This window comes from Podarcis liolepis, assembly GCF_965112155.1.
Source record: "Podarcis liolepis genome assembly, chromosome: 1".
NCBI lineage: Eukaryota > Metazoa > Chordata > Lepidosauria > Squamata > Lacertidae > Podarcis > Podarcis liolepis.
The window spans coordinates 119,536,204-119,563,169 of record NC_139554.1 but is presented as its reverse complement, the minus strand read 5'-3'; the positions used below and the strand labels follow the sequence as shown (position 1 = coordinate 119,563,169).

General features: G+C 44.3%; 1 protein-coding gene across 2 annotated transcripts in view; it reads left to right on the top strand.

Annotated features, from left to right (window-relative positions):
• Nucleotides 1–26,966, top strand: part of COL5A2 (collagen type V alpha 2 chain) — a 178,271-nt gene that overhangs the window by 134,963 nt on the left and 16,342 nt on the right. For both annotated transcript variants that reach the window (XM_083467403.1, XM_083467402.1), the window contains 24 exons: nucleotides 559–612; nucleotides 2,726–2,824; nucleotides 3,375–3,428; nucleotides 4,575–4,673; nucleotides 7,518–7,571; nucleotides 7,691–7,744; nucleotides 8,858–8,911; nucleotides 11,338–11,391; nucleotides 12,500–12,544; nucleotides 13,489–13,587; nucleotides 15,737–15,844; nucleotides 15,950–16,003; nucleotides 16,536–16,589; nucleotides 16,700–16,753; nucleotides 17,507–17,560; nucleotides 19,013–19,120; nucleotides 19,211–19,264; nucleotides 19,465–19,518; nucleotides 20,276–20,437; nucleotides 21,479–21,586; nucleotides 21,838–21,945; nucleotides 24,293–24,346; nucleotides 25,126–25,233; nucleotides 26,644–26,697. In XM_083467403.1, the coding sequence (XP_083323529.1) occupies nucleotides 559–612; nucleotides 2,726–2,824; nucleotides 3,375–3,428; nucleotides 4,575–4,673; nucleotides 7,518–7,571; nucleotides 7,691–7,744; nucleotides 8,858–8,911; nucleotides 11,338–11,391; nucleotides 12,500–12,544; nucleotides 13,489–13,587; nucleotides 15,737–15,844; nucleotides 15,950–16,003; nucleotides 16,536–16,589; nucleotides 16,700–16,753; nucleotides 17,507–17,560; nucleotides 19,013–19,120; nucleotides 19,211–19,264; nucleotides 19,465–19,518; nucleotides 20,276–20,437; nucleotides 21,479–21,586; nucleotides 21,838–21,945; nucleotides 24,293–24,346; nucleotides 25,126–25,233; nucleotides 26,644–26,697 (1,800 nt within the window). The remainder of the gene's footprint in view (nucleotides 1–558; nucleotides 613–2,725; nucleotides 2,825–3,374; nucleotides 3,429–4,574; nucleotides 4,674–7,517; nucleotides 7,572–7,690; nucleotides 7,745–8,857; nucleotides 8,912–11,337; nucleotides 11,392–12,499; nucleotides 12,545–13,488; nucleotides 13,588–15,736; nucleotides 15,845–15,949; nucleotides 16,004–16,535; nucleotides 16,590–16,699; nucleotides 16,754–17,506; nucleotides 17,561–19,012; nucleotides 19,121–19,210; nucleotides 19,265–19,464; nucleotides 19,519–20,275; nucleotides 20,438–21,478; nucleotides 21,587–21,837; nucleotides 21,946–24,292; nucleotides 24,347–25,125; nucleotides 25,234–26,643; nucleotides 26,698–26,966) is intronic.

Below are 26,966 nucleotides of genomic sequence, written 5' to 3'. Positions count from 1 at the left end.
ATGGAGGAATCACATAGTTGCAGCCTGTGCAGTTCTCCATCTGGCTATTCACTTGGAAGCCAGTTTCCATAACCATACGGCTCCTTGAAATTTAGAACATTAGCAGAAATTCAAAACCAGTAGTAGTAGTAGTCTTCCATTGATTAAATTATGTAAGAGCTAAAGATCAAGGATTTGAAATGAATTCATTAATTGCAACAAAAATTGTGTTAGGCAGATCTAATCTCACAGAATGCCTGCATAAAATTATGTATACATGCAAGAAATGTGGAAGGGGAGAATAACAGTCCTCTGATAGGACTACGGACATGAATATGTAATGTGTTTTTTAAAAGTGTAATTAATTTTTGGAGCAATCGTCATGGACCTTTGCAATTATCAAATTACGAATGATCTGTGTTTTACATTTGTGCAATCTGCAGTTTTGATATTATTATTTTTAAAATTTCTATACCGCTTTATATTTTTAAGAAAAATCTCAAAGCGGTTTACAACAATAAACATTTGCAAGCAATGTCCATTTCTAAAAAAATAAATTTCACGTCTTTGATTCTGTAGGGTCCTCCTGGAAATCGTGGTTTTCCAGGTTCCGATGGCTTGCCAGGACCAAAGGTAAGTTGGCATGAAAGACTGTTCATTGTAGTAAGTGAAGTAAGTAGATTAAGGCACTTAATAATGGGAGGTAGGCTCAGTAGAAATGCTGGATTATCATGGTGGAATTACATGCCCCAGTGTCGCAGCCACCCGCTGCCCCATAGCCAAAGAAATGACACACAGCAATGGTTTGGATCAAACCAGGCCACAAATTTATTAATTGCAGATGTCAGAGGTTTAGCATAGGCATTGGGTACAACCGTTGATATCCACCATATTTACTGGAAGTAAAAATCGGGTCAACCAGATGACATGGAAGTCCTATGACATATATCAAATAGGAAAACTCCTGTGGGGTCACTGACTTGAGGAGTGCTATGGCCTAGCCACCATCTGGATGTCTGGACAGAAGCAACTCCTTCTGGATCCCTTTCATGGCTTGACAGGAGAAGAAATAGGAAAAGTAGACCAGAGGTTATTCATGTATGCCACGACTGCCGCTAGAATTTTGGTAGCCCCAAAATGGAAAATACAGGAAATACCAACATTGGAGGAGTGGCAGACAAAAATGGTAGAATATGTGGAATTAGCAAAACTGACCTACAGGATTCATAACCAAGAGGAAACCAAGTTCAGAAGAGAATGGAGTAAATTTGTGGAATATGTAAGTAATAATTGTAGAAGTTTAAAGACGGTAGCAGGATTAAAATAAATCTTATGATGTGGATAGGATATTGTCAAGAAGCTGCAGAAAGTAAAGTGTAAAATGAAAACCCGCTGAAGGGAGGGAGGGAAGTCTGCGCTCGGCAGAGCAATGAAAATAAGTGGGTATAAGATTATGGAACTTTACTGTATTTGTTTTGTTTGTATTGATGTTAAAGAAAAGTCAATAAAAATGCATTTATAAATAAATAAATAAATAGATGGATACCCCTGAGTTGAGGAGGGGCAGGCAGAGGCTACAGCCTCCCCTCCGACCAGGACTAAGGCTTACCCAATGCCTAAATCGCCAATTTATGACTATTGCTATGAGGTAGGCAAAACCACCAGACATGGCCAACTGATGTGGTGGAAAATTCCTGTTCGGCCCCGAATATGGTGATCAACAATGCCTATCGCGAGGTCAAGCACAGCACCAGTTGCCAAAGATAAGGGAAGATGGGTGGGAGACCCAACGAGGAACGTTCTGCGGAGGGAGAGGCAGGTCACCTTATATATCCAAGGAGAGGACCCAAGTGAAACCTGTAGGCTTAGGTTGGGAAAAACCTGTGTCCTAGCTCACCCATGATTGGCCAGTTTGCAGGCAGGCTTGCATCCGGCTTCCGGGCCGGCGTGGAAGACCGTTTGGCTCCTTGCTGGCTGGGAAACCCCTGCAGTTGCACCACATTGGACTGCACAGGTCATTGGCAGAGGAAGGGGGTGCAGTGGGTACGGGCCGCCCCGGGTGTCATCCCTGAGGGGGGTGACATTGCTGCTCTGCCCCCCTGGGACACTTGCTGCCTCTGGCACAGGGAGAGGTGTGTCGGGCCACAATACCGCCAGACCTTTAAGGGTAAGCAGACTTCCCTGACATATATACAGCTGTACCTTGGAAGTTGAACAGAATCTGTTCCGGAAGTCGAACAGACTTCCGGAACAGATTCTGTTCGGCTTCCAAAACGTTCAGAAACCAAAGCACTGCTTCTGATTGGCTGCAGGAAGCTCTTGCAGCCAATCGGAAGCTGCAGAAGCCCCATCGGAAGTTTGGGTTCCAAAGGACGTTCGCAAACCTAAACACACACTTCCGGGTTTGCGGCGTTCAGGAGCCAAAAGGTCCGAGGACCAAGGTGTTCAGGATCCAAGGTACAACTGTATAGTTATTTGTCCCTTCTCAGCGCATCTCCATTTGCACGAACTCCTATGTTGTTAATAGAGCACATGTTAGAATGCATAGGTATTTGCCCACATATTTGTTTTTGCTTCAGAATATTTTTAGACCGCCTTTTTGCACTGGCCGATAGGATTTCTGAGGAAAACAAATGATTTTTAAATGAATTCTGGATTGACTTTATTGTAAAATACCTCTCAGAAATATAATCCTCCCTTTAATTATGTCCACCACTGACTAGCGTGACTTGGCTTTCCCTTGCAGGGCGCTCAAGGAGAACGTGGTCCTGCAGGGGCTTCCGGTCCTAAAGGAAGTCAAGGTGATCCCGGTCGTACAGGAGAACCAGGCCTCCCAGGTGCCAGGGTAAGAGAACTCGTTTGTCTCATTTCCAAGGGACAGAGGTGAATGTAAAGCTTTAGACTGATTTGAGAGGGCACACCAACATTTTCTGCTGGTAAAATCGGCTAGGCATTTCATTGGCTGGTAACATAAAAGAAGTTTTAGTGGGAGAATTCCGAACATCATATAGAGATAGATGTATAGATTTCTTCAGTCTGTGGAGGGCTTTGTAAATGTTAGTCTTTTTGATAGCTCAATATGGTGACAGCCATATCTAAAATACTGTGATAATACAGGTGGTGACCTTTTCAGATGCATCCAACTGATGCACAATTGAGGGCGTGAGGGTCCTTTTGGACCCAGAAAAAGGCAGAAAGGGGTAGAATGGGGCAGAACAAGGGCAGGGCAAAGCAGAGCACAATGAGGGGGCTGGAAATGGAACCTCTGCATGGAATGGTTGCCTCCTGTATTATGAAAATGTCTAAATATGCCTTATGAATATATGTGACTTGGAGCTGAATCTAGCAGTCAAGTGCTAAAACGGACGCTGTTTTGTAATATCTTCCTTTTATAGGGTCTTACAGGGAATCCAGGTGTTTCAGGTCCAGAAGGAAAGTCTGGACCCTTGGTAAGTACATTTAGACATCTCTAGGGGATGGGATTTGGTTGACTGTGCTCTGGACTTCCTCTTGGTTCACACTTGGTGCTGACCTAAATGGCCTCGGCTCAGTATACCTGAAGGAGCGTCTCCACCCCCATCGTTCAGCCCGGACACTGAGGTCCAGCTCCGAGGGCCTTCTGGTGGTTTCCTCACTGAGAGAAGCGAAGTTACAGGGAACCAGGCAGAGGGCCTTCTTGGTAGTGGCGTCTACCCTGTGGAATGCCCTCCCATCAGATATCAAAGAAATAAACAACTATATGACATTTAGAAGACATCTGAAGGCAGCCCTGTTTAGGGAAGTTTTTAATGACTGATGTTTTAATGTATTTTTAACCTTTTGTTGGAAGCCACCCAGAGTGGCTGCGGAAACCCAGCCAGATGGGCAGGGTAGAAATAAATTATTATTATTATTATTATTATTATTATTATTATTATTATTATTATTATTATTTTATTACTATATTGTTATATTACTGGCTAATATACACTGCGGCTGCAGTCTTGCATACGCACTTACGTATTCATATGTCTCATCGAATGCAGCAACTAAAAATGAAGTAGGATTGCGTTGTGTGAATTAAGCTTTGATTTTTTTTTATTCAACCAGATTATAATGTTGGAACTCACAACTATCTGTCCCCCCCCCCCGCTTGAAACTGCTATGATTTAAATTACGTCGCTATGGCATCTGCATGTGAAATCAGAAACACAAACTACAGAATGCAATCTACAAAATACATACGCCTGCTCAGTTCATGGGGCTAATGGGGAATTGGTCCAACAACAACTACTGTAAAGAGTATTGGAATAATTGCCCCAAACACCGCTACTCTTCTGGAGAACCACAGTTTCCCCCCATCTCTGTTTTATAGCCTATGTTACGAAAACATTATCTTCCCTTCCCTTATCAACTGCATGGCTGGCATTAAAGAAGGCATTAGATTCAAATTATTTGCACCTTTCGGCCTTCCTCATTCCTTAAAAGGCTTTGCAGTGGTTTGTGCAATGGTTCTGAAGGCCATGTGCACATGGCTGTCTTTAAGGGAAGAAACCGGACCAAATTTGTTTAATATTTCAGCATTAAATGCTTGGGTTTTTTGTTTTGTTTTGCAGGGAGCTCCAGGAGAAGATGGGCGACCAGGCCCAGCAGGTCCAATAGGAATTCGAGGCCAGCCGGGTAGCATGGGTCTCCCTGGGCCAAAAGGCAGTAGTGTACGTATTATTTCTTTATCTACAAGGTATTTTGGAAAGTGGTTTGTATGATGATTGTCTATAACACCTCTTGAGAGATCATTGCCAAACTTGTTATCATCGTTATCAAGATGAAGGAGCTGGCTTCCATCTATGTTTGGATACAATCGGACACCATTTTGAATAATGATGGTGAACAAAAATGTTCCAGACTGCACTGGTTTAGACACCTCTGGAGATAACACTGACAAATTTGGTACAACCATTTCCCACACCAAGGAGCAGATTGTGATGTACGTTCGCGAAAGGTCAGATTCATTTCAAATCAAGATGATGGATTGAAATGTTCCAAACTACACTGATTGGGCACCTCTGCAGATATTTGACAAACACACATGGATCTGCTTTGCCTTGGTGAAAACCTAGAGAAAACAATGTCTCTGTTAGTTTAGAGTTCCAACACTAGGCACTTTGTTTGAGACCATACAGGGATTTCTTGAGAGCACAAACCAATCCCTTCTTTACCTGTACTCCATCAGGTGGTAGCATATAAATTGACGCACCCAGGGCCCCAGCAGAAAATGCTGTGTTCACATCGTGATGTGAAACATGCATTTTCTCCTCTGCAGCAATTTTGAGCATAAGCCTAATGCTCTCATTACTTGACGCTGGGTGAGTAGGTCTCATGATAGTCTTGACCTGGTAGCAGAGGATGGTTACGAACATCCTGTCTCCATCACTTTCCACATTGTGGAATGAGAACATACACCGTCATGTGATTAAAAAAACACACAATCCCATGACTGCAAGCACGGGAAAAGAATTCTAACAGTGTCCATGATTTGGCACGATGGTTCCTGAGATGGAGAAATGGGATTTAATGGACCAAACTGTTCCAAACTGCATTGAAGGCAGCTTGGTAAGCAGCAGTCATGCAGTAGGAGCCGGTGGAGTTGTCATCAGCGGGGATGGCTGGCACCTGAACCTCACTGGGCCATGAGACATATTGGAGGCAATGGTGTGGGAGAGTGAAAGGGCCAAGATGGAAGAGCAAGCAAGCATTGCTCAGCTTCCAAGCACATACAGCAGCAGTGCAGGAGCAGCTCACCGAGTGTGCAATCCTGTTGCCTGTAGGAGTTTGCTTTGCCATTGTGTTCTGTCCAGGGAACATGTTGGCAGAGCAGCACCCAGCAGAATGTAGCCCTCCTCTCTGCAGAGGGTGGTTGCAGGGGTGGGGAACATACAGTGGTGCCCCGCAAGACGAATGCCTCGCAAGACGGAAAACCCGCTAGACGAAAGGGTTTTCCGTTTTTGAGCTGCTTCGCAAGACGAATTTCCCTATGGGCTTGCTTCGCAAGACGAAAACGTCTTGCGAGTCTTGAGATTTTTTTTCGCTTTCCCCCCCTTTTTCTAAGCCGCTAAGCCTTTAATAGCCTTTTAGCAGCTAAGCCACTAAGCCGCTAAGCCTTTAATAGCCGCTAAACCGCTAATAGCGCTAATCCGCTAAGCCGCTAATAGGGTTGCTTCGCAAGACGGAAAAACCACTAGATGAAGAGACTCGCGGAACGGATTAATTTCGTCTTGCGAGGCACCACTGTACCGTGTTTTTCGCCCTATAAGACGCACCCGGCCATAAGACGCACCTAGTTTTTAGAGGTGCTATGATACTCATGTACTGCTTGTGGGCTTCCCACAGGCATCAAGCTGGCCACTGTGTGGTCACAGTGCTGGCCATTGTCTCTGCGCAGCTCCCCTTCAGTGAAGCAGGAGGAAGAACAGAAGGGGCTCCATTCCTCCTCCCGCTTCACAGGAGAGGTGCTTCGCTGAAGGGTCGCTGTGCAGCTCTCCCTCTCTGTGCAGCGCCTCTCCTGCGAAGCGCCATTTGCTCCATAAGACGCACTCACATTTCCCCTTACTTTTTAGGAGAAAAAAGTGTGTCTTATGGAGCTAAAAATATGGTAGCATCTCATGCTGCTTCCCCCTCCTGGCTATCTAGGGTTTAAAAAGCCCTACTTAAAAATTAGTCACATCCTGTAAATTAATTCGGGTCTGGATCCTGGTTGAGTGTTTCCCTGGTTGACCAGCATCAGGTCACTGGATGGGAGCCATGTACGGCCCTAAAAACCAACAAATTCCCTTATCCATTTATAAATCCCAACATATATCTATAGAGGGACGCGGGTGGCGCTGTGGGTAAAACCTCAGTGCCTAGGACTTGCCGATAGCATGATCGGCAGTTCGAATCCCCGCGGCGGGGTGAGCTTCCGTCGTTCGGTCCCAGCTCCTGCCCACCTAGCAGTTCGAAAGCACCCTTTGGTGCAAGTAGATAAATAGGTCCCACTTTATAGCGGGAAGGTAAACGGCATTTCCGTGCGCTGCACTGGTGCTGGCTCGCCAGAGCAGCTTCGTCACGCTGGCCACGTGACCTGGAAGTGTCTCCGGACAGCGCTGGCCTCCGGCCTCTTAAGTGAGATGGGCGCACAACCCTAGAGTCGGACACGACTGGCCCGTACGGGCAGGGGTACCTTTACCTTTTTTATATCTATAGAATCATAGAATTGTAGAGTTGGAAGGGACTCTGAGGATCATCTAGCCCAACCCCTGCATTGCAGGAATATGCAGCTGTCCCATATAGGGATCGAACCTGCAACCATGATGTTATCAGCATCATGCTCTAACCAGCTGAGCTATCCAGACATGGACAGTCCATCCACCCATCTGTCCATCCATCTATTCCTGAGCAGTGCTGTGTACGTCCTGCTAGTGTTTTAATAGTTTACACTGATACATCAAGCTGGCTACATTTTGACTTACAATAATAGAAACATAAATAATATACTCCCCCCCTTTTTTTTTGCAAATTAGGGAGACCCTGGAAAACCTGGAGAAGCAGGCAATGCTGGTGTCCCAGGGCAGAGAGTAAGTATTATTATTTTTTAGTATTTTTCATTGTCTAAATACAACAACCTTTCGCTTTGCCACAGACACATATGCATATGTGTTCGCCAAATCACTATTCTTTTATTATATTATTTTAGGGAGCTCCCGGAAAAGATGGCGAAGTTGGCCCTGCTGGTCCCGTTGGCCCACCTGTAAGTTTCCAAGCAAAGCTATAGGAGTAAATTATTCTGGTATCCCTTGTTTGGCATGAATGCTCCCCCAAAGTGAGAATACTGGTCATACTATGAATTTTCTACTTTGGTGACTATAATTTGAGCTATTTGTCCACACAAATGTATATGTCTGATTCTCTGATACATCTGTGTTTTTTAAATGTCTATCATAATAAGGATTATGGGACGGGACATTTATGAATACGGACATATGTCAGAATGTGACGTAGGTTGGAGTGAAGACCAAGAGGCATAGGACTGTTGTATGAGCAGGTGGAAGATAAAGACTGCAGATGTTACAAATATCACTAGTGGAATCTTTCCAGTTTCTCCTCCTCTTGTAACATTGTCAAAATTGGAAGAACAGGTGTCTCATTCTATTCCTGCTATTGACTACTGACACTTAAGCAATATATTTTAGAGTTGCCTGGAGACCACAAGATTAAGTTTGGACCCCAATTCAATGCTTTGAAAAACTGACCGATTTTGTCTGTAACCCTTTGGAGACTGCCCAGTTTGAGTCTGGTCCAAATCCCAGTTTGAGGGGGAAATGAGTCTCTGTGCCTTCCCTTTCACTATTTCGGGAATTTTTTTTTTTTTTTAAAGTGGTTATACCTTTCATTTTCTTCTGACAGCCTTTGATGGTGTTTTCAAACCCAGTTGCCTCTCCTGGGTGGGTGAAGCCTGCCAAATTACAGTCAAATAGGTCCAAGAGTTTTGGTGCTGAGTAGCTTTACGTACACACACACAAACACACACACACATGTGAAAACATTTTATTTTTTGGGGGGGAGGGGAAGAATTGGGTTAACTCTGCAGCCTTGACATCTCATTATGAGACATGGGCATAGCCAAGGGGGCAGACAGGGGGCAGCTGCCCCCCCCAATCAATACAAATCTGAGGCTTTGCCCCCCTAACAAATCTTGCCCCTTAACGAAAATCCTGGCTACACCCATGTTCTGAGAGGTAAAATCTTGCCAAGTTTCAAAAGAATAGCTGCAGTGGTTTTCATGTAAGGTAGCGGGCATGGTTAAAAATGATAAACTTCCCTACTGTTTTAGTAAAGAATACAATTGTTTGTTTCTTTTTAGGGACTAGCGGGAGAAAGAGGGGAACAAGGTCCCCCGGGTCCTACAGGTTTCCAGGTGAGTATTTATCAAATTTATTTTCAATTTAACCTACCGAAGGGCTTTTGAGTCCACGCTACATTAAATAAAAGAATGAAATATCAACAAAAATAATAAAAAACCATGTTCGTAAAGCACCCCATGCTTTCTTAACCCTAGTCACTATGAGTGTAGTGCAAAGGTATCGTGTAATTGGGAAATATCTAATACAGAGGTACCTTGGGTTACATATGCTTCAGGTTACAGCCACTTCAGGTTACAGACTCCGCTAACCCAGAAATAGTACCTCAGGTAAAGAACTTTGCTTCAGGATAAGAACAGAAATCATGCAGCGGCGGCGCAGCGACAGCAGGAGGCCCCATTAGCTAATGTGGTGCTTCAGGTTAAGAACAGTTTCAGGTTAAGAACAGACCTCCAGAACAAATTAAGTTATTAACCCGAGGTACCACTGTAATGGCAATGTTCATAGCAGAGAAGTTAGCCTGGAGAATGCTTCTATTGGTGTCTTCATTATATCTACTTGGGATGGAACTAGAAGGGCTCTCAACTAATCATGGATATTGCAATGGGACGTGGGAAGGAAGGTGGCCACAATCCCACTCGGGACCTTTTTAGAAGGGTTGACAATGAAATAAAACAATTTCTAGCATGAAAAGTCCTCTTTCACTGTATTTACATTCTTTCTCAAAGTTACACACCAGATGCAACCTAGCCTCAAAACAGTATGCTCTTAAGGATTACAATTTGTCCTCGTTGATTAAAATTGACACTTACTGATGGGAATATCTGGTCCTGGAGCCAAATTGGGCTCAACAGGCCTCCCAATTTGGCCTCTAAGGCTGCTTTGGGCTGGCCGTGCCACCTGCCACTCACCTGCCATCGTATGGCATGGGGCAGGAAAAGACGGCATTGCAAAGGAACAATTGGAAGCCTTAGAGTATGCTCCTGATTTATTGCTCCTTTGTAGCACTGACTTGCCTTTCGTGCTGTTTAAATTTGGCACCGAAAGCAACTCTTGCTGCCTTTTTGGACGTGATTGTATCTACCTTACATCATATAACATCAGGTGATTGACATGTAGAGAGCCCCACCCACCTGTCCGGTGCTCCGGATGAAAGTGGTTCCCCACCCCCGAGTTAAAAAATTATTAAACTGATAATCAAAATAAAAAAATTCCTTCCAGTAGCACCTTAAAGACCAACTAAGTTAGTTCTTGGTATGAGCTTTCGTGTGCATGCACACTTCTTCAGATACACTGAAACAGAAGTTGCCAGGTCCTTCTATATAGTGAGAAGGTGAGTCATTATACATGACTAAGCCATTTCTCACCTTCTCACCCCTTGCCTTTTCCTGTAAGACCTATTACAGTTGTTAAGAGTCGTCAACAGGCTCATCTCAGCTATCTGCCAATCTCCCATTCCCACCACTCTTCTGAGTAATACCCCTCCCCACCTTCTCACTATATAGAAGGATCTGGCAACTTCTGTTTCAGTGTATCTGAAGAAGTGTGCATGCACACGAAAGCTCATACCAAGAACTAACTTAGTTGGTCTTTAAGGTGCTACTGGAAGGAATTTTTTTATTTTGACTATGGCAGACCAACACGGCTACCTATCTGTAAACTGATAATGTTTTGCAGCCCTATCATAAAAAATGTCAACTTTCATATCCTGTGAAGAAGAGGTACTTTAGCAAAAATGGAACAATCCATTACATTTTTCAGTTTAAATATGCAGTGGGGCTGATATCCTATACCCAGTGGCGTAGCGTGGGGGGTGCAGGGGGGGCCGGCCGCACCGGGCGCAACATCTGGGGGTTAGGGTTAGGGGGCGCAAATCCATGGGTTAGGGGGCGCAAATCCACGGGTTAGGGGGCACAAATTACTTGCCTTGCCCCGGGTGCTGACAACCTACGCTACTCCACTGCCTATACCACCATGACTGGATGCAAGTACACTTCTTTTCTCAGGTTACCCACGATTGCTCTGTTACAGAAGTTTCCAACAGGTGGTCCACGGACCCCAAGGGGTCTATGTAACCCACCCAGGTACATACCCATCAACTGTCCAAGACACCCCATTTTGAGGGGCCATGCTCTTGCGCGAGAGCATGGTGCCCCAAAACGCATACAATAGTGAGGATGTGCGTCTCGCGTGAGATCGTGTGGGTCATGTAGCTCAGGCACACGTGTGACCCAGAAGACACACATCCTGGTTCTGCACTGGGACATGTTGGAGGGTATGGTGGCACCATTCACATAACAAAAGATGTCAACATTTTCACAAGTAGAGGGTCCATGGCTTGGTTTTTGAAAAACAGGGGGTCCGCAGTACTTAGCTAATTGGAAACCACTGTCCTATTGTAGTCCATATAAAATATCAGAGACAATCCTTCCATTGTGTTTTCCTAGATGTACAGTGACCTTTCTGCTGATTTTCCCCACAGGGTTTACCTGGTCCTCCAGGTCCTCCAGGTGAGGGCGGAAAGCCAGGTGATCAGGTAACTATGTTTTAACTTCCTTCCCCCTCCTCTTGTGGTTCCTTAAATTTATTCTTTCATATCTTCTGCATATCCAAATTCATTTAACTTACTCATTTAGTTATCTGCTGTAAATATAGACTCTTATAAAACTGCCGGTTATTACAATAATCCTGCTAACGTTTTTATCTGTTTACAATTTATCTGCAAATATTCAATAAACCACTTCCATTCTTTTATAAAAAGTTTGTTATCTTGATTTCTTATTCTTTCGGTAAGTTTCGCCATTTCTGCATATTCCATAAGTTTTGTTTCCATTCTTCCTTTACTTGGACTTCTGCTTCTTTCCATTTTGGGGCAAGTAACATTCTTGATGATGTAGTAGCATACATAAATAAATTTCTACACAATTTAGGTAGTTCTGTCCCTATAATTCCCCATAGAAAATATTCTGGATTTTTTAAATAAAAGTTATTTTGAACATCCTTTTCAATTCACTGTATATAATTTCCCAGTAAGCTTTAACCTTACTACAAGACAATTTTTTAAATGTTAAATGGATTGTAAAATTAATGAAAAGTATAAATTTGAAAAGTATAATTAAATAAAAACAAAAACAAACAAATGATGTTTTAACTTGCCATTCATAAGTTAGGTTGCTTTATAACATTCTTTTGCTATTTCACGTATAATAATAATAATAATAATAATAATAATAATAATAATAATAATTTATACCCCGCCCTCCCCAGCCAAGGCCGGGCTCAGAGCGTCTTACAAGCAATAATAAAAACAAGTTGAATGATTACAACTTAAAAACAAAATTAAAATACAACATACAAATATTGAAACATTAAAATATTAAAATGTAGCCTCATCACAGGAGGAGAAGGAAAGGAAAAAAGAAAGAGAGGGAGGGAATCAAATTGGCTCCAAGCAATATCTCCTGTATTTACAATATGAATCAATTCCTGGTCCTTTTTTGGGCTGGTATATTTTCAGCATGAACAGCTTCACTTCAGAACAATGCTTTTATAGCCAGCCTAACAATGATGAATAGAAAGAAAAAGTTTCCCTGGATTTTCTCTGTTTAGCAGTCAGTAATGATTTATTTGCTCTCCTCTTATAGGGTGTTCCTGGTGATCCGGGAGTTACAGGCCCTTTGGGTCCAAGGGTAAGCTGTGCTTTTGCTTTTGTTCTGAAACTGTTAACCATAGTTTCTTGGTTCAGCCAAAAAGGTAAACCAGTGCTATTTTTCTAGAAAAAGAGGTGCCGGAACTCCCCATGAACTCCCCACTTGTTCTCTTATAATGGCAATGGCGTCCACCTGAGTGGTGCTGGAACTGAGCTTTTTCCAGCTGAAAAAAAAAAGCCCTGAGGGAAACTATAGTTAATGGAATACTTCCTAGTTTGTTTGTTTGTTTGGTCACTCACATGAAGGTCAAAGCGAAATATGATTGTCTGAATATGACTCTTGTATTTTCAGTTTGTTCATATGTCTATATGTTTACACTGCTAGTTACATTTCTATACCGTTTTTCCTCCATGGAGCTTAAAGCAGCACACATTGAGGCTGCACTCCCAAGCTCATCTCCCATTCAGGCACCAGCTAGGCCTAGATCTTCTTAGCTTTAGAGATGAAAGTGCATTAGGTGGCAGCAAACCACTCTCTGTGACCCAGTGTTGGTGTCGCAGTTTCAACTAGTAATGACACTTTAGCAACTCGTGGCAGTTGTGAGGAACTCTTTGACTTACCATCTGTGTGGCATATGAGGCCTTTGCATAAAATGTGCAGTGTCGGCTGAAGCATTTCTTCTCTGTAATAAAGATATAGTACTAAATCACGTTTTCCTTATCGATTGCCTTTTCACAGGTGAAGGAACTTGCACCTGTTTCTTGCGCAAGGGAGTGAGTGGAGAAGGGAAAATGCAGGCCTAGCATAATATGCTGTACAAAATGTCACCAATGTCAATGATGGATTATTCTTTAAACTCTGTTTTTGTACAGCTCATATCCAGTGTCTGCAGAATTCACTATCTCCTTGTCCTGTAATAATTATGACCATACAGCCAGCAAACCCACAGTGGATAGATAATTGCTTAATATGTCTATTTCCAGGGTGAACGTGGCAATCCAGGTGAGAGAGGAAATCCAGGAGCGTCTGGTCTTCAGGGGGAAAAGGGAATGGCTGGAGGTCAAGGTCCTGATGGTCCAAAGGTAATTTTTGTGTATGTGTGTCCTATTCAAAACTTACTTAAGGGCAAACCAGTATGGACAAAACAATTTTCTTACGTTCTGGAAAAATCCAGCAATATGCTGGTCAGATGACGATCCTATTAAATTTTAGTAGGTGACTAAGGAAGCTGAGAATACACAGGAAAGTTAAATATTAAGGGACAAATTAAAGCATCCTTTTCATATAATGGTACGGTGGAAGTCTTTCCTGTCTTAACCTTGGTACAGATGTACCATGTTCTTTCATGTTGCACCAGTGGCGTAGCGTGGGGGGTGCAGGGGGTGCCGGCCGCACCGGGCGCAACATCGGGGGGGGGGGGCGCTCGCACTCGCAGTTCTCTGCCCCTACCTGGCTCACTCACACTCTCTCACTGCAGTGCTGGCTGTGCGAATTCGATCCGAGCCGCTGGGTCGCGGCCCACTGTGGAGGGGGTGGGTGTCAGGCGTGCGGTGCAGAGAGAGAGCGAGGGACTATCTGGGGGAGGGACAGTGCAGCGGCCGCCCAGCGCAGCGCTGAGCGCGGGAGAGAACCACACCAGACCAGACCAGGCAGCAGCAAGAAGAAGCTGGCAGCGGCGGCAGGTTAGGGGTTAGGGGGCGCAAATTACTTGCCTTGCCCCGGGTGCTGACAACCCACGCTACGCCGCTGTGTTGCACAACTAACCAAGGTAGCTGACATTGCTTTGCAAAAAAGTTTATAATTTACTGGCCCACCAGAATGGCGACTTGCTCTTTGTGTGCACCTGTGTTGCCTGTGCTCTAACAGAAAAAAGCAGCAGTTGTCTTCTAGTTTAAACAAACTTCCTTGCTTGATCACTCATAGGCAATTCTTGCTCACCACTGGCAATTGTATGTCTGTCTTCAAGCCTGGACTAAAGAGCACAGCTGTGATTTTAACCCCCACCCCCAAATTGGCAGAATAGGCCTATCTTTAGTAGTATTATATCATTAACCTCAGGAGAAATCTACTTGGCTCCCTGTTGGTCAGGAGCCATGCATTTATGTAATCCATTCCCTTCTTGTATATAATCCACATTTTCCAGGGGAATGTGACTAGATTGGGTTTGCAAGTATGTGGCTTCGCCCAGCCAAACACAAGCTTCCAGCCATATATTGTGATCTGCTGTTTATATGGTATCAGTCAGGCAGTAAAACCGGAACATTTTCCAACCCTGGCATGTTGCCATTTGTGGCTGGTGGGATTCATTCTTACTGGTGGGCCATGGATTGGGAAGATCTGGACTAGATCTAGGTTTAGGAGAAACATACAAGTGTACTCCAGAATCCTAACATGAGCATTGGTGTTTTTTGGGGGTTTTTTTTGGCTAATTAATTATTAAGTTTTCAAAAAAGAGATCAACAAATTTATCAAATCTCAAATTAATTTCCAGTTTAATATATCTTTAGAGGTTGACTTCCCACTAGTACTCCATAGTACTTTTATCGCCCACCCTTTCCTACCACATTATACAAAGAGATCTCCTCTATTACAAATCCTGATGTAATTATGATCATCTTTCTGCCATTGCTTAAGCTAAAGTGAGCATTGTTGACATCCGTTTTCCTGCAAAAACGTTAAGCAGAAAAATATAACAGAAAAATGAAGAGGAGATACAAGAGGATTGGAAGAAATTTAAAGAATATTTAGCCAAATGTTGTGATATAAGATAAATAGAAAATTCTTGGAAGTAACAAATAGGCTTAGGGGTAGAATAAGAATGTGTGTAGTAAATATTAAGGATTAGAATATTAATAAAGGAGAAGAGGTTAGTTAATGAAAGGAGTTAATATTACTAGAAATATGAAGTTGGAGAACTGTTATATAGGTGATTTAATGAAATTCAGATAGAGGGGATTCGAGGAAGTCAGTTATCAATGTAATGAGAATTAGATATTTAAAGATACAAATTTCCTTTGTGTTTAGTTGTGTTTATTGTGGTGTAATGTGTTTTTCTTCGTTATGTAGTTTGTTATGTCTTTTTTGTGATAAATGTGGAAAATCAATTAAAAAAAATGGGGGAAAAAGAAAGAAAAATGAAAGCCACTCCCGTAAGTTTCCACAGATATGAGAAGACCTCTTAATTTCCATTTTGCGATGGAAAAAAGACCCAATTTCCTTCATTCACTGTAGGGGAATCCCGGCCCCACTGGAACTCCTGGGGATCAAGGGCCACCAGGTCTTCAGGGTATGCCAGGAGAAAGAGGTATTGCTGGAACTCCTGGTCCCAAAGGCGATAGGGTAAGCCTCCCTCCCCCATTATTTCTCCTTCAAGTACTGGTTTTCTGTCCACGATTCTGTATCATGCATTGCAAATAACTTGAACTTTCATTATGCTTTTTTCAGGGCAGTATAGGAGAAAAAGGCAGTGAAGGTACAGCTGGCAACGATGGCGCAAGGGTGAGTCAGTTATTGGTTTCTCTTCTTATCTTCCCCACCCACACCCTGGTGACATAATAATGTGCTCTAAAATCCTCTTTGGATGCTCATACAATTGGGAATTCCTGGTGACGATAAATCAACAACTATGCACGCTAAACTGTAGCAATGCAGTTTTGATATCAGGAGTTAAGAAACTGGAGTTGATTTTGAGGGTGGGCTGGGCTGAGACACATAGCTCCTTTTATCTCTGTGCTCTTCATACTGCAGTCATTTTATTCCAGAAGTGTCACAGACACCATTTGAAAGTGCCCAGCATAGTAGCTCCAGAATCGATTCTGCTATAGGGTTCAAACCTTGGAGGTTTCTAAACAGAGGCTGGATGGTCCCCTGGCATGTATAACCTAGTTGAGATTCCTTCCTTGTGGGGGCTTGAACTTGGATGACCCCTGAGGTCCTTTCCCCAAGTTTGGGAAACCCTGCTTTAAATGCAGGACTCTGAAAATTCACTCCTTTGACGGGATATTTACTATTATTATTTATTATTCCATAGGGTCTCCCAGGTCCATTAGGCCCAGTTGGCCCCGCAGGTCCCGCTGGTGAAAAGGTAAAAGGATTTTGGTAAACACGTCAGTGTCTTTTATGGTATTCTATTACTTTTTATCTATTCCAGACTATGCGCAATAATATATTGTGTACTTTTTTTCCCCCTTAAAGGGTGAACCTGGTCCTCGAGGTTTAGTCGGTCCTGCAGGCTCTCGTGGAAATCCTGTAAGTGAACAACTGCATTTACATTCCTTTTTTTCCCTTATGCTTTTGTTTTTCCTTGCAAGGGTCTAGTTCCTTCTCCTCCTGCTGCTCCCGCCTGCTTACTTAGTTACTCTCTAGCTGCTTCTTTCACCCCAGGATTCCCCGCCTCCACACTTAATCAGTTTCTTCTATTTAACTTGACCAAGCTTTCTCAACATGTTACGTTTCACTTCCCCTTATACTGCATCTCTGTTAGTCTTGTGATTCTATGCATCCATAATTTTGAGTTCCCTCGATTTCTCCCTACAATTAATCCCTCCAAAATGATTTGTTAGCTAAATAATTATATGTACATGAATATGCGCGTGCTATTTTAGTCCTTTGGTAAAACTTAAAAGAGCTTTGTCGTAAAATAAGTAATTACTTTGGGCGTTGAAAAGCCATCCCTACTTATAGCATATGGGAATGATGGACATTATGACAATTACCAAGGTGCTTCCCTGAGTACAGGGAATAAATATAGGCTTGCACATCGCTTTCTGGGCTTCTTTCCTAAATTAACTATAACTGTACTATTAGCTTCTTTTACAAAACAAATGGTGTAACAAGTGTAGCTGTAGCATAAAATCAACTTATTTTTCAACAGAAAATTCCTTAGAATCATTCCTGTCCCGCTCATGTTATTTTATTATAGAGGCCTGCATTTTATATCTTTAGAAGCAAGTTTTGAATATCCCTTTAAAACTATTTTCTCTCTCTAAATTTCATTCTCAGGGTTCCCGTGGTGAAAATGGCCCAACTGGTCCGGTTGGTTTTGCTGGTCCCCAGGTATGCGAATCTTCTAATAAGTTTCTTTTAATCACCACCTGTTATGACATCCATGTTATCTTCTGCACAGTAAGATGCTAGACTATTCTGAAAGATTCTTAAAACATGGGTCATTTGCTAGCATTTGTAAAATAGCCCTTAGAACAGTAGTAAATGCAAGTCATTAAAAGATTTTGCTGATAACAGGTTGAAACACTTTGATGCTATGGCCTTACGCGTTTACCACTCAGATGTACCCAACTGAATTTCCTTTATTTGTGCTCTACCTAATTATCAGTATAGGGACGTGTCATAGCTGAGAGATAGAGCATGTGCATTTTCATGCAGGACATCCTAGGAAATCTCCAAGAGTTTCAGGTAGGACTGGGAAAAGTTTGTGCCTGAAATACTGGAGGTTGTCAGGGGCTGGTCTGAGAAGGAATGGTGGGAACCACTGCCCCCCTCTTCCTGCACCTTCCTGAGAAGAGGAGGACTGTATAGATTTAGAACAGTGGTTTACAGAAGGGCATGGTTCAGAGGCTGCAGAGGGGAGAAGCTGGGAAACATTGGGGGAGCAGCAGGAAGAAGAAGCACCAGGGGAGAGACAGCTAGCAGACTCAGTGTCCCTTGAAAGCATTCCTGAACCCCCCTCTCCCAGAACCAAGCGTGCCTTGAGGGTAGTAGAACAGAAAGCTCAGAGGCAGAAAGCAAAGATCAGCCGGCTCAGGGGTGACATAGAATAGGAGGGACTGAAGGAGTGGGACTTTACTTGGAGCGATGCCATTATCTAAGAGAGACTGCATTCCTTTGTCTCTCTCTATGAATATTGAATAAACTACTTGGTAAGAACTCTTCTGGTTTTTCTGCTTCTTGGCATCCCACCGTTTGAGAGATAGGATTCCCTCAAGCCTTGACCGCCACTGCCATTCAGTGTAGACCTCATTGGACCAATTTTCTGGCTCAGTGCAGTCAACTCCTGGAACAGTTCAAAAACCAAGCTACGGAAGCCGTGCTGGACATTCGGCTTCTGAAAATCATTCAAAAACTGGAATGATCACTTCCAGTTTTCGATCGTTCGGGAGCCGAAATGTATGAGTTCAAAGGTGTTTAGCTTCCGAGGTTCCACTGTATAAGGCAACTTCTTTGGCGGAGAATAGAATACATCTAAATTATGTAATCGATTCCAGACTACATGCAGCCTTAGCGTTTCACTATTATTTACATCGTATATGCAAGGAGTTTTGTTTTTGATTTTAAAGGGGGCGTGGGCATCTGGGGGTTGTATGTTGTGTATATTTTTAGAAAGGGAAAAATAAAGCAGTTTAAAAATAAGCAACTTCGTATGTCCAATGTCATGCAAATGCATTAAATAAATGAATAAACTTTGCTATCCATTGGTGTTTAGAATGTAAAGCTGGGAACCTTTCAAAGGTCTCTAACGTGGTGTTTCCTTCTGTGTGTCTGTGTTTACAGGGGCCTGATGGTCAACCAGGTGTGAAAGGTGAACCTGGGGAGCCTGGGCAGAAAGGAGACGCTGGATCTCCAGGACCCCAAGGTCTTGCAGGGTCTCATGGACCACCAGTAAGTAAAAGCAGCACTGGAAAAGGTGATGCAGGGTTTCTGTCTATTGCAGCAACTGAATATCTCCTTTGTTTTCTCATTTCCATTCAGGGTCCTTCTGGGGTTCCTGGACTAAAAGGTGGCCGTGGTACTAAAGGACCCCCAGTAAGTAGATTTGCTTTCTATTAATTTAATTTAATAATTTAATTTAATAAAAAAAATTGGGAATGTCTAGGCCTTACTTGATATTGATTTGTGTTTTGCTTATGATAATTAAATGAAATGCATGATATATGGATGTTTGTTTTATAGATACGGTGCATTTTTTCTTGTCTCATGTCTCGTCCGTGTCTGTTTATTTCTAGGGTGCTACCGGATTCCCCGGATCTGCTGGAAGAGTAGGGCCCCCGGGACCTACCGTAAGTTGAAACATTTTTGGGGAGATTGTTTTTTTAATAAAAAAAATCCAAGTATAAATATACATTCTAAATTAATGCAAATTTATTAATACAAATCTAGCATCATTTGCTTTCAATAGGTTGATTCTGAGTTTGACTAGCACTGAACAACACCCTACCATTTTTGTTTAGTCAAGTGGGTTGAGTGCTAAATTTAGACTGGGTAACCTATACTCTTCCTTCCTTTCACAGCTTAAGACTTTCTCACACACGGGGTTGTTGTGAGGATAAAGGGCTGTGAAATGAAGACATGCCTTGTATGCTTCTCTGAGTTTCTTGAAGGCAAGAGCATAATGTTATAAACTGGTTGTAACTAGGGCACATGATCTACTTTTAACACCCCACTGGGGTAAGGTTTTGCTCATGCAAGAAACCATCTCAAATTAATTTGGACCGCTTCGCCAATGTCTAGATTTGGGGTTATCTGCCTCTCATGGGTGTGGAGGAGAAATTGAAAGTAACATGCTATCCCACCCTTAAGTGAATTCTAAGTCAGAAGCAATATGTGTCGGGAGCATATGCTGTATTTCCTCACCCAGTTCGTGAAATAAATAAAAGGGACAGCTCAGTATCGAGGCTGTTAGGTAGAATTTGAAAATAATCACACATTTTATTTTATTTTTTTAAAAAAGCTAGTTAGTGCCTAGAAAGGAGACCGCGTGGAAAACATCTAGCTCCCTCCTTTGCGTTCAGTTCTAACCCAAACTTTCATTTCTAGGGAGCGCCTGGCCCAGCTGGACCTCTTGGTGAACCAGGCAAAGAAGGTCCTCCCGGTCTCCATGGAGATCCTGGCTCTCATGGTCGAGTAGGAGATCGAGGTCCTGCAGGTCCACCTGGCAGTCCTGGAGACAAAGGAGACTCAGGAGAAGATGGACAACCTGTAATTTGGAGCGGTGCTTGGGGAGGGTTTTCTATTTGCAATAGATATAACAAAGCTTTCCTTTCCAAAATGTGTTTTGTTTTGTTTTTGTTTGAAAGATCCAGTCATTTGGCTTCCTTGAACAGGATTAACAGCAAGAAACATTTTATAACCAAACAAAAATCTCATCCCCAGGAGGCACAAAGATACGTCAGTTTCTGCCTTTCTGTGCCATGGCTGCCATTCTTCTCTCATGACCTCACTTACAGTCCTTTCCCCTCAGCAGTCCTAATTCCCTTTCTCCTCATCTTGCACATCTTGCAGCTTCCCCCATTTTTCTTCCCCATCTTGGCCAACATATAATTCCTCCCAAGCCTTGCACGCAACACATGGGCACTCCTACTTTGAGCCCCAGTGGTATAGTCCGTTCTCCCATGGCCTTTACCCAAATGGCCCAGGTCTGTTTGGGAATGAGCTTAAAGGGAAGTACAAAAGACATCCATCATTGAAATGCTGTTTATTCCATTCCATTTTTACAGTATACATTACAGTAGATGCTCGGGTTGCGAATGTGATCTGTGCAGGAGGCACGTTCGCAACCCGCAGCACCGCATCTGCACATGCGTGGGTTGGGATTCGGTGCTTCTGCGCATGTGCAAAGCATGATTTAGTGCTTCTGCGCATGCGCGAGTGCCAAAAGTAACCTGTTCCGGTACTTCCGGGTTTCAGCGTCTCTGTAACCCAAAAATGCGCAACTTGACGCATCTGTAACCCGAGGTATGACTGTACCTTCAAACCATTTCTCACAAGTCACACGTGACAATGGGATCGAAAACTTCCATGTCTGTTCTTTTCTTATTTAAAACTGGGGCCTTCTAGTGGCATTATGGTGTTTCATTTTTGCATCTTGTTCTGACATCTTTCCCAGTTGCTACTCTTTATAGTACAGGTAGTACTTTTCCCCTTTATCCCTAAAACAAACTAAAGCTTGTACACTTGGGCTAAATATGCATCTTAGAGTCTGCAATGCAACCCTCCTGTCTTGTCACTTCTACCTCCTAGGGTCCTGATGGTCCTCCAGGCCCTGCTGGAACTACTGGCCAGAGAGGCATTGTGGGTATGCCAGGTCAACGCGGAGAAAGGGGTATGCCTGGGCTACCTGGTCCTGCTGTGAGTATCAGCAAAATGTGATCCTAATCTCTTCTCCATAGGCTGTAAGATTTGGGTTTTGTTAGTTCCCCCCACACTGTTTTGTCGCTTAGTAGAACAACACAAAAATTTGAAGGCCACACGTGATAGTTATTCTTAATGCTGCACCGATACTCATTCAGATTTACCCCCAATGTGAAAAGAGTTGTATGTTTCACAAAATGCGTCTTCAGTGACCTTAACCATAGGCATGATATTTTTTTCCATTCTAGGGCACACCAGGAAAACAAGGCCCAACAGGACCACCAGGAGACAAAGGACCTTCTGGGCCACTAGGTCCTCCAGGTGCTCATGGCCCGGTGGGTGAAGCAGGTTCAGAGGTAAGTGGCTTTTTCTAGGCTACGGTAATATATTAGAAATATAGGTATAGTGCTTATTTTTCAGCCAGAGCGCCCTGGAGCAGGGGTGTAGGAAGATGGTGGGTGGGGGCGGTGGGAGCGGAGCGCCCTCGGTGCCCTCACGGAGGGGGGTGACATTTGGTGCGCTGGCCGCCTGCGACTCCCAAGCCTACCCCGAGCCGTCGGGGTAAGGGAGGGGAGCTGCGCCACTTTGCCAGCAGCACCCCCCCTTTCCCCTTCATTTTGACAGCTCGGGGGAGGCTTGGGAGTTGCGGGCGGCATGCCGATTGTCCTCCATGGGCGGCTCGCTCCGCCCCCGGCTGCAGGGCTCACACACCACTCCAGGCACCTCAGCGGCTATCCCATGCCTGGGAGGGCACCCTCCATGCCACGCCCCTCTCGGGAGCGTGCCTGCCCTGGGCAGCGGGGGCATATGCTCCGCCGCTGCCCTGGAACACAGTTCCAGCACCTCTCAGGCAGGCGCCATTATGGTCCGCCGCTCCCCTCACCCGCTTCTTGCCTTTATGTACTTCTGAGAAGTCCAAAACAAACATTTCAATTTTAAATGGAAGCTGGCCAACATGTGCGACCACCTTTTTTCAGATCTATGACTCCACCTTGCTCCTAGCTGCGATTGGTCAAGCTATGGCGCAGGGCCAATTCTCATTTCCTTTTCTTCAATTTGTCTCCTGTCTAGCAGTGGCGGGCTTTAAGCTTTCCAGCCAGGCACATTCACATTTGCATGAGGGCCCTTCTGAGCTGCCCTAGCCATCCACATGAATCTAAGAGAAAAAGGGAGGTGGGGGCACATTTATTTAACCTACACCAGAACCACGGGCGACTCACCCCCCAAACCAGCTAGGGTGTCGGCTTGTTGTAGTTTTTAGCACCTCTATTGTTACGCTGGCATCTGTTCAGGGCTGCCCCAAGTCGCCCGGCAAATTTAGAACTTCATGGTGAGTTCTGGTACCTATTTTTCTTGAGGGGGGGGACCCACTGTAAATGTATGCATTGATTAAGCGTCCCAATTCACAGAAGCTTATGTTTACAATTTAATTAGCTGAAAGCCCCTCAGGCCAAGTGGTGCATAATTTGTAACAACAGTAATACCTAAAAATATCAAGGTAAAAGCAGAGCAGCAGAACAACCATCTGGGGCAAGAGGGTTGTAAAAATACAATAGCTTAATGGCCTGCACAAATTGCCTGGCAATGGAAAACCCTTAGGCTCGGTGGCAGACATGCCTCCCTGGAAAGAAGGCTCCAAGGTTGAGGGGACACAATCTTTCAGAGATCTTCAACTAACTAAATTTTGAGAGTAGGGGAACTGAGGAATACCCAGCCATTTAGTGCCTTAGTTATGCTTGGCAGCTTGATTTGGATTCAGTAATGGACAGAGAGCTTGCGTAGTTGTTTTAAAATGATCGAAATGCCTTGTCTCAGTATTATGATCTGGTTGCTGCGTCATTTTTGAGGTCGTGACAGTAGCTGGGAAGTGTTTTGAGGGAAGTTTTGAGGGAAGTGAATTATAGTACAGTGGTGCCCCGCAAGACGAATGCCTCGCAAGACGGAAAACCCGCTAGACAATTTCCCTATGGGCTTGCTTTGCAAGACGAAAACGTCTTGTGAGTGTTCCAATTTTTTTTGCTCCCCCCCTTTTTCTAAGCTGCTAAGCCGCTATTAGCCTTTTAGCCGCTAAGCCGCTAAGCCTTTAATAGCCACTAAATCGCTAAACTGCTAATAGCGCTAAGCCGCTAAGCCGCTAATAGGGTTGCTTCGCAAGACGAAAAAACCGCTAGACGAAGAGACTTGCGGAACGGATTATTTTCGTCTTGCGAGGCACCACTGTAATATATTCTGAAAGTGCAAATACTCGCAGCTGAGTTTGTATGTGTCTGCCTGCAAATTTTGTACTTCAGTCAGGGCCATCTTACCCATAGGCGCTAGGGGTGCGGGGCACCCGGGCGCCGGGCTCTCAGGGGCGCCAGTCCGAGAGTCTGGGGCCTGAGAGTTGAGTCTGGGGAAGAGCCCGCCTGTTGGTTGGAGCGCCACAGTGGGCTCTTCTGCTGCGGGCGGCTCTGTGCCACGAGTTCGGGAGCAACCAAGTCAGCAAGACACCGAGACAGCCGACCGGCTCCACCCTCCTGTATGCCTGGGACTGGGCAACCTGGAGGGGGCGGGATCTTTGCACCTCGGCACCGCATATGCTTAAGACAGCCCTGACTTCAGTTGCAGTTTCCAAACTGTGTTCAAGGGAAGTCCCATGCACACTGCACTGTTTAAGACATAATCAGTGCCACTGCTAACACCTGACTTTATTTTTTGATGTAGGGGCCTGCTGGCAATGATGGTACCCCAGGACGAGATGGAGCTGTTGGAGAAAGGGTAAGAATAGTGCACAATATTATATGGAGCTGTGCAGTAAATTTTGGCGTCTTCTATGTCTTTGGGTTAAATCACAATCTGAACTCTGAATTGCTGCAAGAAAAGCCAGTTTCAAAGCTTAAGAGCTTCAAATAAGAAAGCCAAGAAAACAAACTTAACCACAGGGACATAGGTGTTTTTTGTGTGGAATCGTCCCTCGAGTACAGCAGGGCAATACATTCAATCTTGTGAGGGTAAAAGTGTGTCTATGTCAGGCGTAGGCAAACTCGGCCTCCAGATGTTTTGAGACTACAATTCCCATCATCCCTGACCACTGGTCCTGTTAGCTAGGGATGAGGGGAGTTGTAGTCCCAAAACATCTGGAGGGCCGAGTTTGCCTATGCCTGGTCTATGTTTTAGAATTGCTGGGTTATACAGATTGGGTGCCAGAGAGTCGAGATGGGAAGGTGGACAATATTCATACCTTGGGCAAAATTTCCTTATTGTGCTCAAGTTGTTCTGATGCTTGATATCATTTAGGCGCTGACAAATTAGGCTGTTTGCTTTGCTAGAACCCAAAGTGAGTAGCTGTTGTGGCTATTGAACGGGCACATTCCTGACTGGGCTGTTTGAGGAGTCCTTCTCCCCTGCTTAGAATTGTTCCCTAAAATTATTTTGGTCTTCCTGCTAATACCTCTGCCCTGTGTGCATAAGGTGCTGCTTTAGCTATGTAGGGATTGGCACTCAGAGAATGAATTTGTGACATATAGACGAGAGAATATTTGTAATTCTTCTTGCAGGGTGACCGTGGCGAACCTGGACCTGCAGGCGTTCCTGGTTCTGTGGGTTCTCCAGGCACTCCAGGGCCAGTTGGGTCTCCAGGGGATGCAGGACTAAGGGGTGAACCAGTAAGTATGGGCAATTCCTTTTGCCTTTGTATGTAGTTTCTCCACCCTTGGTCCCCACCCTGTGCTCAGTTCTCACCTGTGGCTGTCAGAGTGGGACAGCGGCCACACCACGGGAAACAGCTTTCACTGGTTGCTAAACCAGGTGAGGGTAGTCAATGGTGAGTTAGGGATTTCCTCTGCATGTGCAGACAGGCTCCAGTGGATTGAGACAAGTAGTGGGTCCAATGGCCATGAAGGTGGTTTCTGTATGTGCTGTAGTGGGAAGTGAGGGGCAGATGGGGCCCGTCAACCTGGGAAGGTAGCTCATTTAGGAGAAGGAAAACTCTGATCCTAAACTTCTGCTGCCTTGTGACTGTACTCATTTGGGAGAAAGGCTTTAGGACAGGCATGGCCAAACTTGGCCCTCCAGCTGTTTGGGGACTACAGTTCCCATTATCCCTTACCTTTCCCGCCCCTACCTGGCCACAGTGATCCATGCGACGGTCACCTCCAGGCTTGACTACTGTAATTCGCTCTATGCAGGGCTGCGCTTGAAGCTGTCCCAGAAACTCCAGCGGGTGCAGAATGCTGCAGCGAGGCTCCTCACAGGGTCTCTGCCATGTGAGCATAGTCACCCAGTGCTTTTCCAGCTTCAGTGGCTCCCAGTGGAGTACAGGGCCAGATTTAAGGTGCTGGTTTTGACCTTTAAAGCCCTTCATGGCCTAGGACCCTCATACCTAGGGGATCGCCTCTCCTGGTATGCCCCACGGAGGACCTTAAGGTCCATAAATAGCAACACCCTAGAGGTCCCGGACCCTAAGGAAGTTAGATTAGCCTCAACCAGAGCCAGGGCTTTCTCAACACTGGTCTGGTGAAACGCTCTGTCTCATGAGACCAGGGCCCTGCAGGATCTGATTTCTTTCTGCAGGGCCTGTAAGACAGAGTTGTTCCGCCTGGCCTTTGGCTTGGAGTCAATTTGATTCCCTCCCCCTCTTTCTTTTTCCTTTCTCCTCCTGTGATGAGGCTGCATTTTACTGTTTCAATATTTTAATGTTGTATTTTAATCTTGTTTTTATGTTGTATCCATTCAACTTGTTTTTATTATTGCTTGTTAGCCGCCCTGAGCCTCGCCTTGGCTGGGGAGGGCGGGGTATAAATAAAATTTATTATTAATATTAATATAAATATTAATATTATCCCTGACCACTGGTCCTGTTAACTAGGGATGATGGGAGTTGAAGTCCCAAAACTCCTCCTCCTCCTCCTCTTCTTATTCTTCTTCTTCTGCTCAGATAGTGCCTGCCGTTATGAAGTGTCATTGGTGACCATAGAGATACTATGTAAAAGAACTACAAACATGGTAATGAAGTTGATAAAATAATGGCATTGATCATGAATAAACTAATGAAACCACTTTTCATTTCCCTGTAGGGCTCTCGAGGTCCGATGGGCCCTTCTGGTCGTGCTGGAAAACGAGGTTTGCCTGTATGTCCTACATGAGTACTTTTAACTGGCTGTAAATGAGTTAAATTTAGGGCAGAAAAAATATCAGACCATTGCAGTTCTTTCTAGCTGTTTCCCAAAATTAGTGTCAGTTTCAAATCATCTATTAAAAAATAAATAAAGGGATAACATTGCATTTCGGTTCAACCAACTTAATGCAAGCAACCCATTGCAATATTTCAAATTAATCTAAATTTACTTATGAACTGAAGCAATTTGGGATCTGCCTTGAAACAGCTCATGCCTTTACA